Here is a 14,894-nt window from a genome sequence, read left to right as displayed (position 1 = left end):
AGAAGGGAGATAACAGGAGAGATGAGAGGTGGATAAAGAGGAGAGGAAAGGGGAGGTTATGAGAGAGAAAGGGGGAAAAAGAAAAATAGGAAGGAGAGGGAAATCGAAACAAAGGAGAAAAGGAAACAGGAGAGGAGGGGAGGAGAAAGGACAGAATAGGAGAGGAAAAGAGAGGTGAGGAGAGAAAAAAAGAGAAGAGGAGAAAGAGAAATATTGTTGTGAATGCCCTAAAATATAACAATCATGTATATTGTACTGGCAAACACACAGATATATAAATATATATATACACATATAGACATACACACCCACACCTACCTGTTAACCTGCACAGCGTCCCTCAGGACCTTTTCAGACAGACTGTAGCGCTGCAGCTGGTGCAGAATCAGACCCTGTGGAGAATAAAAAAAGAAAAAGGGTGGGAGAGGAAGGACATTATAAGGCTTGCACCTTGCTGTGATGAATGTGGGCTGCTATATGTGTTAATAAAGGCAGTCATGGTGGTGATGATTCACTTTTATGGGAATCACTTACGGCAACAATGCAGTGGCCTAACTTGTAACATTATTAGTTTTATTGTTAGCCTCGTTGTCATTGTGCAGTTCTACTTTATTGCAGAAAGTAAATCAATAACATGTCACCAAACAGTGAGCTACATTATTTTCATAGGCTATATCCTTTATGACAGGGCCACAGGTGTCCATATATGATGATGGAGCAGCAAATAAACTGTCCTAAATTGCTTCCACTTTCCCTCACCTCTGCAATCCAGAATTGGATTGCTATATATTTTTTAAATAAACCTAGGTACGGGTACAAGACAAGTCAAATAAATGTAAGAACTAAGTTGAGTTTTTGGTTTTAATTAGGACATATAAGCATATTAAACCAATCTGGCTCTGAAAAATGTGTCACACCTTGCTTATGTAAAAATCACAGTTGTTGTGTGGTATTTCTCCTCTGGCAACTGAGGTTGGCAGACTCAAAGATACTGATATAACTGATCATGTGAGCTGATGTCTCATTGTTATAGATACACAGGTGGTGTTTGTGATTTATGCATTTTTTGTGGACATGAAGGTCTGAAAAAATGACTGAAAATGAAAATGAAATGAAAATTCAAATATGCTTTTGTTCTTGAACAATATACAATGCATTCTGGATCTGGCTTACATGAATTTGTGGTGTCTTAGAAACTCATGGTAAGTCAGGCTCTCTAAAGAGGTAGAGGAGTGTACAGTGAAGAAAAAAGGGAGACACTCCCTCCCTTCTCTAATGAGGCTCTCCCAGAGGACTATGGCTAATTACATAAAACACAAAAACCCTCAGGCTGTAGGGACACCGAGAGGACAAGATTTGTTACGTTCTCGAGAGACCAAACACAAGGACAGGGCAGGAGGAGAAGATCAGACGGAGTGTGTTCGGTGTGTGTGTGTGCTGTGTGTTACCAGTCTCTGCATGGTCTTGACATGCGTCGGGTTGATGGACAGGGCCTCTTCATACCATCGCTTGGCATCGTCCATGTTGCCCCTCAGCTCGGCTATCTGCCCCCTCATGTACAGCACGTTATGGGATGTGGGGAAGAGGTTGGCAGCTTCCTGTGTGCAGGCCGAGGCCTCGGCGGGCTTCGACATGCTGGTGTAAACTTCAGCTATCAGAGAAACACAGACAGAGGTTTCAAACATGACTGTTTAACTGTGAGTTCAGCAAGTTTCTCTCCATTTCGTGCAACACGCAGCAGTTTCAAACATCAGTATCTTTCTTCCTCGGATCAACTGGCAGCTTGGTAGAATTACTGGACGCAAACGAGGTAACGGTCAATATAACCGGCAGCCTCAACCTCATCAAACTAAGACATTTCCTATGCTGTTGTTATGTGGAAGTAACATTTTCAATCTGTCACTGACCTGAGGTATTAGATATAATAGATATTGTATCAGTGGTCTAGACATTGACAGCCCTTGAGTTTAAGCAAAATGATTTTGAAAAGAGCCACAAACCGAAAGTTTGAATTTATTTGTGCAGAAACATTTAAAATTGCCAGAGGAAGAAGCAGAAAATGTGAGAGAAAAAACATAATCCAATTTTTCTCCCTCAAATTGCATTAATAAAAAAAAAAAACTTCCAGTATCAAGGTCACCGAATGCATTCTGTGTATTGCTGTGATGAAGATACAAACTAAGAGTGAGACAGACTGAGGAAATGAGTCTGAACGCTCTGCCAGTCTGTCCTCTGATTGGATAATTACATTAGCTGTGTCTCCAAGCTGGAAATGACCACCTCTGACAGGAAGCAGCTGGAGAGATAAACAGTAACACAAACAACCTCTGCCTATGGGTGTGTGTGTGCCTGCTGCCTGCATCTGTTTATGTATACTCTTCAGTCTGCTTATGTTTGTGTCTACAAGCCAGAAATTAGAATCAGGGCTCCAGCGTACTCCAAAGGAAATCTAATTCTGGTGTGATTGCAAAGATCATCAGACTGCTGTTACATGCAGTCCTACGAACTAATGCCAGTACAGCCACTAACCCACTACAACTTTTTGCTTAATGAAATCTATGCTAGGAGGAAGATCATGTGTCATAATGAGGGGGCAACACAAAGTTATAGTGTAGGGGAGGGGACATTTCGGTATTTGATGTGGGCCAGTATTCATAATTCAGTCATCGTTGTTTCTTGAGACTTTACAGATGTAGGCAGTGACTGACGACATGCTGCGTACTCCAAAGGGTGGAAGGGGCTATGGTGATTCAATCATAGCACGGTCCATTATCAAGGGATACGTTTATGAGCCAGAGTATATTCATTACACGCTTTCATGGTGGTTTGCATTTAATACACTGAAGTGAAACTATATTATCTACCTTTGTAGATCAGTATCTGCTGATACACATCTTGTTATTGGTTTACTGCCCAGGCCTCTGACCCTCAAATCTTGCCTTTTATCCATCCCTTGCTTAAACTGCAAATGAAATCAACTAACCCTTTGTGGTTTTAGCCCCAACCCTCTGGAATCATCTTCTCTAAGACTCACTGAATCTTTGGACTGTTTTAAATGGTTTAGTAAAACCGATCTTTATAGTTGCTTTTTATCTTGTGTTTTGGTTCATTTTAAGTGTGGTCTGTCTCTCACTGTGCAGTTTTTTATTGTAATTTATTTTTACTTTATTTATCTTTTTCCTGTGGGTGTGGTAGGCACTTTGCAACTGTGTGCAATATGAATAAAGCTTTACTTACTTACTTACTGTTTGCTAAGAAATATTCTAGAGTCATCAAGGCATTACATGACCTACAGTATGTTTACAAGTCTGTTGACTGATGTGACCACAAACATGACCAGAGGTGGGTTCACAAGAAGTTCACATGGGCTCATGTTACGTTAATGTGTTGACCTAACCTTATCACTGAGCTACATTAAGGTAACACAGCATAACAGACATGGTAAAAATGGGGTGTTAAAACTTGTCACTGAAACACTGAAAAATGATTTCAGGTCATGTTAACCTAACCACCTACTGATGATAACAACACAACAGATGTTTACAGTGTTATGTGGCTGTGGTCAGACCGGAACCACAATCATTACCTCATCTAGCCTTTCTCTCTCTTGCAAACCCTGTTTACAAAAACAGTACTAAAACCTAATTTTAAAACAAAGCCAAAACACCAGCCCAGTATCTTTATCTTTTGCGCTTTCATGTATGTACTGATCATGTACATGTGCATACCTGCATGCAGCCAGATCTGAGCCAGGGTCATCCAGGGGTGCATTGGTCCCTGTTTGGGGGCGCTGCTCTGCAGGGACGATGCCACCTCAGACAGTGCCTGCTCCACGCGACTCGCTGCTATAGATGTAGCATGAACCGAACCTGGAGGGAGAGAATCAAACCGTTATACGCGCCATCTCCTACTGGTACTGACTAACTACTACAGCAGCGTTAGGCAGCCATGTGCCACAATGCAGGGTGTTAACTCAACCAAACACACAAGCAAGTTTCACTAATTCCCAAAACTTCTGGGAGAAAAGAGGAACAGTGAAATCTGTGTGTTGGGTGCGGTAAAAAGCTCAAGTCTCTGGGCCCACATTGGCACACAGTTTCCTGTTCCTGCACTAAAGCCTTTAATCAGTCCACACCATTCCACACAGTGTTAACAGTGTTAAGGCCCTGGATTAACCAGGTTAAAATGAATTAATTTCTGCATCACCATGCATAAACACTGCACCAATCTGCACTCTGCTTATTAGTAATTGAAAGACGCGTGTCTCTGATTTTGTCTCTGCGATTAAGCTAAATCAGTTTATTACAGGGGCGCAAAATGGCCACCAAAGAAGGGACAGCAGATCTGTGAAAGCAAAACATAATATATGTATGCATATATAGTATATGTATATGTATAACATACAATATATAAAACAATGATATTTTCATTGTCAACTGTCATAATATTTATAGGAAAAGTTTTAACTTGCCACTTATCTTTCATCGCCTACTTACCTATTATATATATTATTTTTGTTACATCTACACTCTGTTACGCCCTTTTTAGTGTCAGTTACCACCGATTCCAATTATTCAGGCTGAAATGTCCAGATGTAATGGTTCAGCTGATAAATATGAACTCAACAATGATGATTTAATCCTCTTCGATCTGTGATGATGATTTGTGTGCAATATATGAATTTATGTATTTGTAGAACTTTTACTGTTTAGACATTATAAAACAGATTTGTTTCTGTTGCCTAATGCCCTCATTTAATGCTGTAAAATACTGATACTGTTATTGCTTATTATGAGATTGAGACTGTTGTTATTATCCAATGGATTTCTTTAAAAGATTGTGAAAATAATGACTTACATGTTCGCTTTGGGCTTGTTTGGTTATATTGAACTGTCGTGTCAATTAAAGCCTGCAGGGATTAGATAACATAAATACGGGGCTTCTATGCCTTAAACATGGACTAAATTAAAATCGACTGATGGTTGCAGCTCGCTTGGGCTAAAAGCTTTACTTTAAAAGATCTCCCGCCCTCTTCTCTTATTATTAAACTCCCAAATACTCTTCCTCCTTTCTCTACATTGACATAAAATGTGTTTGTGTGTTAAGGGACAGAAACTACCCATGTGTAAAAGCTGAACGAGATAAGGATAAAAACAGAACATTTGCATATTGAAGCTCTCTGTGTGTGAGAGAGCAACGAGTACTGCTGATGGATTTAAGGGAATGACAACAAGAAGTCTCTCTCTCTCTCTCTCACACAAACAACACAGATGCATCTGAAGTTGAGTCGTCTGGTTTAGAGGGACATTGTAAGAAGTCATATATTAGATAGCAGCATGCAGCAGCCCATCCTAGTGGAGCACATTTAAACATGTTACAGTATGTTGAGTCAAACTGTATTGTTCCATAAGTTGACTTTTGGTTGGTGATGTGTCAAGTTAATCCGTCTGCCAGCTTATTTATAGGTCAAAGATAACTCACTGCTAATTAAAGACCCCCACCCCACACCCCCATTTACCCCTTTTACCCTTGTGAACTTTGTGTTCTTATCACACACTGTAATGCCCATATGAGAATAGCGACAGAATTGTGAAAGTGCTATTAGGTCAGTGATTAGTCAGTCAAACAGTTGGAGAAAGAGAGAAGTAGTGGTGTATATTTTCATATGAATTGCTTTCACTTATACCATTTTGTGCCCCTAATATTCAAGTCAATCCTTCAACTAAATATTTGTAAATATATATATATATATATAAAGAAAATAAGACCTTGAAGCATAAGGAAACATTTGTTTTAAACATAAAAAAAACAAGTTAAGAGATTTGCCAACAAATTACTGAGGAAGCTTCCTGCAGCGGCTTGTGCCTAAAATGTGGACAATTCACACAGCAACGCATGCAGTAAAGCTGCTCACTGAATTAAAGGAATACACTGACTTACAAGAAATAATACCACTTATCACAACAGCAGAGGCTGGTTAGTTCCTGTGCAATGCATATTTTAACAGCAGCAAGCTGATGGACAGTTCAGTTAGAAGTCAGAATAAGCGAAGAGCAAGTGTTAGTATAAATGGTAAAAATAAACCAACTAAGTCTTGATAACAGATGCACAGATCTGTTATCAATGGAGTATCACATAATAATTTTTTCCTCTAGACAATTTCTTATCTCACCATTTGTTCTCTCATACCTTTCCACAATAGCTTTAAATCATGGCAAATTAATTGTAATAATTCGGTAAAATTACTGCAAACAATTCTGTCTCATGCCGGCTGCACAGTCAGTATTAGTATTTGTCAATATTACAGACACATTTCATAGATATTAGTTCTACAAGCAGGAAGCGGCTTCTTTGTTTCCTTTCTGCAGTCGCTCTGTGATTTGTCATTTACCATCTCTTTTGCTTTACTGAAAGGGATAAACATCTCAGAATTGGTATTTCCATCTGCCATTCAGGGTGCTTCATCCAGCACATACCTGCTAGAAAACAGCACCCTCATCGTATGTTGTGCTGTAAAGCATTCCAAAAGATTTATTTCCAGCTAAATCCAAAGTCGTTTTCTTGAATACTTTCACATTACTTCCTTCTGACAAATTGCAAAGAATGTGTATACTACACGGTTTTCAGAGAGATATTCCTTTAAGTCGTTGTATTCCTTTAAATCATTTACTGTACCACCAACAGGGTAACAATACATCCCAACTGTCCTGGAAACTGGCTGCAGACTTCATGTTAAAGCAGAGGATATATGTACATATTTTCTTCGTACAGATATCGTACATATATCAGAGCCTCGTCAGAAAAAGGAAGGTCAACGGGGACCAAAGGGTGGACAGGACAATGGATGAAAGAAGGAAGATCAGATGGAGGTTAGATGGCTACTTACAAACAGAAAACATGGAGGAAAAACCAAGAATGTTAGCGTCCTGAAGGCCGCCTTGAAAAACGGAGGGATGGGAAAAAACAGAAAAGACTGTTAATGATTGAAAGAGAAGAAGAGACAGAGAAGAAGTATCCAAATAATTAAGACAAAAGAGAACGCTGATCCCAAAAGGAAGACTGTAGATCACAGTGAGGAGGTTTTCACTCTTCACAGTAGCCTCTTAGACCACATCGCATCAGACACGCTGCTCCCACTTGTGCCTTTTTCACACTGTAATCTTCAGTAGTAATGGCCATAAAGTTCAGTTAACTAACACCATGAAGGAGGCTCGTCTTTCTCTGCTTTATTGCTCATGAGAGCTTTGTGTTGACTGAATTTTCTTAGGTTCATATTTATTCTGAAAATGAGGCGCGGTGCAGATTATTTTGCATTTCAGCACAGTTACATTTAAATTAGAGGTGTCTGCACCACACATACCTCACAAAGCCTTTTAATTGACTAACAACGCACACAAAAACTATGTGCTACAGTACCAAAAAGAACCTAGTCAGATTTTCAGTAATTGCAATCATTGTGATGGTCTTATTATAACTTAAATTATGTAACTGTTCTCAGGCTGCAAAATCACATTCTGGGGAAGAAAAAAGTGTGTTTTCTTTATGCAGCTAAATACTTTATCTAAATAACAACCACTATTTTCCAGTGCAAACATCATTAGCAGAGGAGATGGCAACAAGGAGAGACAACATAAGGTTGGAACCGGGAAACGAGACAAATTAATGTTGGCTCAAATGAAAAATCTTCACAGAAACAGAGAGAGAGAGAGAGAAATGAGGAGGATGCAAAACAGCAACAAAAACAAGAGTCAAGCAGCAAAGGAAATGCAGAGAATGTAAAGAGACAATAAAGCAGCATTATGTAAAAATAATTTTCTGTAATATCAAAGAAGTACCCAGCAGATCTCTAAATCCTAGCTGCTTCAACTGTTAGCGTGTGGAGCTTAAATGTGTGTGTGTCAAGTGAGTAAGTTCACCTGAGGCTTTGAGGAAGTTGCAAAAACACAAAGCAACTGCAGCAGATTGATTAAGGCTCTACTGCACTCTGATCCACACTCAAAGTGTCCCTTTTACATGTTAACATGCACAGATTTACAGCAGCTCTGAGAGTGACTATGAAGCACATCCAGTACTCTCTAGGTTAGTCAGTTCAGTTTTGAAGTCCTTGTCCATGCTTGTGAGGTTTGAACTTTGAAGATTCACCTCGTCTACAATCTTAGGGATTGGTCATAAGAACAGCATAACAAGTTTTTGGGCCATTTACTTGTTGAGTCACTGGTGAGAAAATTCCCAGAATGTTTTTGCGTGTCTCTGACAAACTGTTCACTCCAGTGGGTGTTGTCCAAGTAAGAAAATGAGAACTGGAAAGGCTGGTATCTTTAATACACTAATATTATATATTGCTATATTCTGTTTTCACTTTGTCATTATGGGTTACTGACTGTAGACTGATGAGGGAAAATTAATTTAGCATAAACCTGCAACATAATCGAATGTAAAAAGACATAAATATCAGGTTTAATATATGCAGTGGGCTAGTGGATTTGGTCATTTAAGTTTTTTAATTCATTCTTCAAACACTGAGTGAAAAGATTTTTCAAAGATTTATAATATTTTTTTGCTTGACATTAATGAGTAGATTATAGAAGTTGCTGAATACTGTATATTTGAAGTAGATCTCTGTCCTGTTTTGAAGGGACAGTTAGTTCCACTGTGCTACAATTTAATAAAAATAAAAATTCTTAACGCATTAAGTCAGAGAGACTTTTTTGTAAGCCTGGATGTGTGTTTATTTGTCTATTTTTTTTGTCAGAGGAAGGTTTGCCAGTAGGGCAGAAATCTAAAACTGAACATTAACTTGTATTTAGTTTGTTTGGAATAAACTAAATAGTTCATAATCTAGGTTGAAGCAGGCATTTTTGAGAAACACAGAGGTACGTAAGTAAAAAACAAAATTTTTTATTATACAGTTGTCAAAACTAGCTGGTCTCTAGTTTTAAACACTTAAATCTTGTTTATTGATGAAGTCAGATCCACAGTATGTGCTCTCCTACTGAGGTGAGATTGATGTTGCTGCAGTTTGGCAGATTACTAGTGTGGTAAACCAGTAAAGTCCTGTAACACAGGATATGGTGATCCTGATGTGGGTGTTTTGTGAATATTCTGCCCACTCTGTTCAGCTTCGGCAGCTGCTGACTGCAGCAGCACCTCTGACTGGCAGACAGCCTCATAATATAATATATATAGATTATATTATTATACTGATATCATATGAGGAAAATATTGTAGCTCACGGTTGAGTGGCAACAAAAGAAACTAGTGTTCTGATGTGTTTTAATCATTCAATAGGCATACTTTTGACCATGTCTATATTGTGTTTATGAACAATATTACTGATTATATTATTCAGTGACTGGGGAAAAGAGCCCCCTTTCTGTCAGGAGGTGTGTCCTGCTCCTGCAGACTTTTGGTAATTCTGTTGCAGCGCAGTCAGATAGGAAGTGCACAGCAGATCATACTTCCTTTGTGTACAAGAGTTTTAACAATAAAATAGCCTACATCAGCGACAGCGAGATCAGTGAGTTCATTTTTTAGGTTTTATGAATTCTGACCACGTACTAACCAAAGGGATATTGCTAGTGGACTAATACATACTGTTTATGCACCAGAGAAAGCAACATATTGGGAGTCCTCTCATTACTAAACACACAAGTTATTTAATGAGCCAATCTCCCAGAAACGTCTAGGTCACTCTCCACAACATGCTACAGGCCGACGTGGATGTGAAGGCGCATTACAGTTGGAGGAGAGCTGGCGGAGAGTGACGTGGTTGCAAAAGGAATGAGTCCTGGTCTTGGCGGGCGCAGGAAGAGGGATGAGGAGGAAAGGGAGGACCGGGAGAGGAGGGAGGGAGGATGGGTTTTTGGGAGGAAGGAAAGGAGGAGGCTGGAGGATGAAGACAGGGGAAGAGGGGGAGGACAGTGGGGAGGAGAGGGTGGAAATGGTGGATGGGGAGTTGGGGAAGACCAGTTCAAAACCAGAGTGAGAAGAGGAAGAACCTGAGACTAAAACAAAGGAAATAAAACAGAAATAAGTGAAATTAATCAAGGAATAAAGAAAGGAAAGAAACATAAGTCAGAGGTTCTTAAACTGCATACAGCATACTTTTTACATAATATCATAATAACTTCTAGATGAAGCAGCAACTTATCAAACAGAACACATGAAAAGAAAATCAATAAAAAGAAGAGTGGGAGAGATTTTACAGACATTTTCCTTCAATATCTGTAGATATGAGGGAGAATGGATCAATATAAAAATTAGAAAGAGAAAACCATTATCTCCTCTTCATAACCATTCATAATTATAATCATCATATGGACAAACTCGGTTGATTCCTCCCACGTACATATAACACGCCATCATGGGGCTCTCACCTGTGGGGTTCCCAAAGGGTTCTTGAACAGGGGAGTGAAACAGCTTGTGTGTGTTTGTGTGTGTGCGTACCGGTCTCAAGGGTCACTGAAGTCAGGCAGTTCGAGTTCGATGGCGTTGAAGCTAAGTCGTTTCGTGTGTCTGCTAGTGGCTCATGAGTCCAAACCAGACTGCTGCCAGACGCCCAGAAATCACTGGCAAACACCACGTTTACTCAGAGGCACAAAAACTAAGGGAGTAAACTAGTAAACTAGAGGAATAAATAAATTACATATTACAAAAATAACATGGTATATTTTGAATTACAAAACATGTTAATACCATTAGAATGATTAGAAATGTCCCTCTAATTTTAAACTGCATGAAACTACCAACCCAAAACATACATACTCTCCAGCGTATGGGAAGATATATGTGTAAGAGTACATTTACAAAGGAATAGCAGTTTTTTTTAAAGTATTTTTTTTTTTGGCTTTCATGCCTTTACTTGATAGGACAGCTGGAGACAGACAGGAAAGGGGGCAGAGAGAGGGGAAGACACGCAGCAAAGGCCCGCAGGTGTGGATTCGAACTCATGTCCGCTGCAGCAAGGACTCAGCCTTGGTACATGGGTCTCCAGCTCCACCCACTGAGCTAACCAGGCGCCCAGAATTTATAAAGTATTTATAAAGAATATATAAAGTTTAGGATATATAGTTTGACCTCCTAAAACTTATATTTTGAAAGTTATATCAATATTTTCTATAACAGAAGATAACACAATACAATAGTGTGACATGGTTTACATTTCCAGTTCCCTAAGTGGGCGTGCCACCCCTCCCCCATCTCCACATCTTGTTAGGAAGTGTTGTGACGTCAGGTGGATGGACGAAAGCACACTGGGCTGTCCCAGAGACGGTTCAGAAAGTTATTTGAATTTTTGGTGAAACTACAATGATGACTCAGCACCAACAAACAAAAGATATATTTTTTTGCCAGATCTGACGAGCGCTGCTGCTAACGCAGAGACACAATCTCTGTTTTAGTGTCTGATAAGTTATGAGGCTTGTGAAAAATGGGTCCAATATTTACTTCAGTAACTATGGGATGACAGAATATGTCATAATCTATACTCTCATTTCTCCCATTGCAGTCAATAGACTCAGGACCTGCCGCTAGTCTCCTAAAGGGAGTGGCCCAGATACAGGAAATGACTCTTCAGTGAACCGTCTCTGATTAAACTCAGCTTGTGATCCTACATAAACTTCCTCCTCATAGAGTTGACTGCTTTTGATTGGACAGAGTTACACGTGTCCTAGCAACTGATCTGAACACATTAGGTATTTTAAGAGGCTATGACATTCCTTAAGTTTACTGGTGCAACCCAATTTAGTTAATCACTAGTTTGAATGGATGAGACCAAAACAAATATCAGGATTAGTGTTTGCATTTGGGGAGTGTGTGTGTGTGTTTGTGTGTATACCTGGGGTTGGTAAGGTTGTAAAAGCTCTTCCAGATTTGCAACATGTGTTTACAGGTGAGCAGAGCTTCCTCCGGCCCTCTACACATCGACTCCAACTTTACCTTGGTATAAAGCAGACTACAACACACAGCACACACAGGAACACACGATAAGAACCCAGTGAAACAGAAACTCACTTTGGTGTGCTTTAAATGATGTGTGGTAGTGTGTGAGTCTTACTTGAAGTTCTCAGGGTACTCGGACAGAGCCATCTCTATAATATTGAGAGCGTCGTGGTAGTGTTTCTGAGCAGAGAGCAGCAGAGCCAGCAGGTGAAGGGAGTGGACATCATCCCCTTGAAGCTGCAACGCCTGTCGAACATAGCCTAGTGCCTCTGGGATCTACACACAGACATATATACGAACTACAGGTTTTCACTACAGTCGGGATAAAAGTGACAGATGTGTGATGTCTGACATGATATATATATACATGGTGACTTTATCCTGTTATTACTCAAGACTGTTTTACCTGTCTGGACACAGCAAGCTGCAGTGCCAAGTAGAACGCTGCTAGATGGTCAGTAGGAGACAGACTCTGAGCTCTACAGAGAGAGAGATTTTGTGTGTTCAGACATGCTGATAAAAAGTTAATAGATTAGATTAAACTTTAAAGGTCCCTGTGGGGAAATTGAGGCACTGCCGCACCAAAGTAATAGAACATGTAAGAAATCAAACCAGAGGATATTTAAACATTTAGACACAATTAGAAACTGTAGCGCAACATTAATAAGCAGAAAGACTGAATATAAAATGAGAGACTACATTGCAGCATTATATCAATGTGATAAATAATGCAGAGTATGTATATTAACGCCACCTTATTAATATATCAAATTTAAAGTATACTTTAGAACAGTTTTGCTAACATTTTGTCAGACTGTAAAGCAGTTTGTGCTGTGGCACAATAATTATGAGGGAAATGTGGGTGTAAAAGAGAAAGCAGGGAACAGCATGGCTCAGTCCCAACCTCTGGAAGGCTCCCAAAGCTTTTCTCTGGTACTCCTCCTGTGTGCTTCGCAATGATGCTACAGAGAGACGCAGAGAGACGCAGAGAGACAGAGTCATGGACAGAAAGAGAAACACAGAATGAAGTCAGGTACATTATTAATAATACACGAAGAGCAACAGTCAATGTGGTAGAGTATTTAAAATCTCTATATGTGAAATCATCACATAGGGAACTGAGATATGTTGACTTGCTTTCAATGTTGTCATCGATGAATCACCCAAATTTCCTAGTTTAACCCCACACTAACAGACAACATAATTACAATACTTTTAAAGTAAGAATGAACAAATTCTCCTGATTTAGCAAGTTTATTGTTCTTCCTAGTCGGAGAAGAACACATACAAACAGAGAGACCTACCATCAGTTGCCTTGAGGCTGTAAACCAGCCCGATGGCCAGGTAGCCTTTGGCTCTGAACTCTGCTGCTTTCTCCCCCATGTCAATCACCATCTTTGCAAAGCACTCCCCCTCATCCAACTGGATTGTGGGAGTAGACAGACATATAATGAGACAGAATGGACAAAAGAGAGAAGACATTTGGGGGTAATGTTAGACGATTTTATGTATCGGTAGCTTAAAGTCCCCCTCCCCTCAGAAATATGTGTTTCTTCTTGTTCCTACAGTGTGCTGTTTGAATGCTCTATGTGCAGAGTTTGATTCTAGAAGGATGTTTTCATATTCATCTGCTGAAAGTGGAAAGTTTCTCTGTGCTCATTGAAAAGCTGTAAAAAGAATATCAGACACACACATTATTGTTCGAAGCAGACTATTTGTATGTATGTTTTAAAGCCTGTCTGGAAAAAAAGTCTCATTTGAGTTTCTGTCTACAGGATGGTCCTTACCCAGTGCAGAGGTCCGATACACAACTTCACAGCCAGCAGTGGGATGGTGGGGTCATCAGGCTTCAGACGAATACACTCTTTAAGGACTTTAACAGCACGAGCTGATTTCCCAGCTGCCATTAGCGACAGGGCGAGCTGGTACCACAAATGGAACTCCTCAAAGGCAAACTTCATGGCTCTCTCCAAACACTAGAGACATCAGAAATAGGACACGTTTCATCAACGTTATCAGAGTTTCTGTAAGCTTCATCTAGTTGCGCAGCCAATGTAGAGCCAATTAGATTGTAATGAAACACTCATTTGTTTGGGAAATGAATGTGAAAAAGAAGTGATATTTTATGTGGGCGTACTATGGTTGCAGGCTTTAACACTTTTCACAATCACTATGGCTGTGACTATGCAGCCCACAGAGGGATTACTCGCCTCTGACAGCATCTCGTACTGCCCTCTTCTGCCCAGAGCTATAGTCAGCAGGTCGTACACCACAGAGGCAGACTGCAGGCTGATGATACGATCATTGTTGTGTTCAGGAATTCTGCTCAGGACAGCGTCACGGTTAGCCTGAAACACACAAACACAGATAGGGATGTAGAAGTGGCACTGTGATAAGGTTGAGTTCAGGATTCACTGCTTCAGAAAAGGGTGTGAAATGTTTTCCAAAGACTGTTTCTGTGTCTCACCATGGACTCACTGATGAGCAGCAGCAGCAAAGCTTCTTCTGTGTTCTCCTGAGGGCAAAACAGACTGGGAAAGAGAGAGAGAGAGAGAGAGAGAAAGAGAGAGAGAGAGAGAAATGCACCAAAGGAGTCAGAAAGATGGAGTTGGACAAGGATGAGAGGAGAAAAAGGGAAAAACCGAGTGGTGGAGAAGATGGAGAGAGCTACTTATGAAAAAGTACACTGGCAACAGTTTAATTTTGGGTGCCATGTTGGCTATTTTCCATTGCATTCCCACTTTAGCACCAACAAACAGACGTTATCACTTACTTCTCTCCCGAGTACACACGTGGGCGTCGGCTTAGGGTGTAGTTCTTGCTGTGAGTGTGTCCTTGCCGTGTGGGATCGTCCAATGGCGACACTGTGGGAGGGTCTTCCAGAGGAGACCAGTAACTCTGTTCGCACATTCCTCTGAGCAAGATCTCTGCAAGCTGCCTGGCTATGGTCTGCA

At 40.2% G+C, this 14,894-nt stretch overlaps 1 protein-coding gene across 1 annotated transcript in view; it reads right to left on the bottom strand.

Annotated features, from left to right (window-relative positions):
- The window catches only part of ttc7b (tetratricopeptide repeat domain 7B), a 28,565-nt gene that overhangs the window by 2,042 nt on the left and 11,629 nt on the right, over nt 1-14,894 (bottom strand). The window contains exons 8-21 of the mRNA XM_035673735.1: nt 14,714-14,889; nt 14,408-14,471; nt 14,151-14,288; nt 13,728-13,916; nt 13,245-13,362; nt 12,845-12,902; nt 12,347-12,419; nt 12,056-12,216; nt 11,795-11,953; nt 10,447-10,568; nt 9,738-10,064; nt 3,729-3,869; nt 1,449-1,651; nt 319-392 (exon numbers count right to left, since the gene is read on the bottom strand). Of these exons, the coding sequence (XP_035529628.1) occupies nt 319-392; nt 1,449-1,651; nt 3,729-3,869; nt 9,738-10,064; nt 10,447-10,568; nt 11,795-11,953; nt 12,056-12,216; nt 12,347-12,419; nt 12,845-12,902; nt 13,245-13,362; nt 13,728-13,916; nt 14,151-14,288; nt 14,408-14,471; nt 14,714-14,889 (2,003 nt within the window). The remainder of the gene's footprint in view (nt 1-318; nt 393-1,448; nt 1,652-3,728; nt 3,870-9,737; nt 10,065-10,446; nt 10,569-11,794; nt 11,954-12,055; nt 12,217-12,346; nt 12,420-12,844; nt 12,903-13,244; nt 13,363-13,727; nt 13,917-14,150; nt 14,289-14,407; nt 14,472-14,713; nt 14,890-14,894) is intronic.

This window comes from Morone saxatilis, unplaced genomic scaffold (assembly GCF_004916995.1).
Source record: "Morone saxatilis isolate NCDOM2014 unplaced genomic scaffold, NCSU_SB_2.0 Contig3, whole genome shotgun sequence".
Classification (NCBI taxonomy): Eukaryota; Metazoa; Chordata; class Actinopteri; family Moronidae; genus Morone; species Morone saxatilis.
This window is presented reverse-complemented; position numbering and strand designations above follow the sequence as displayed.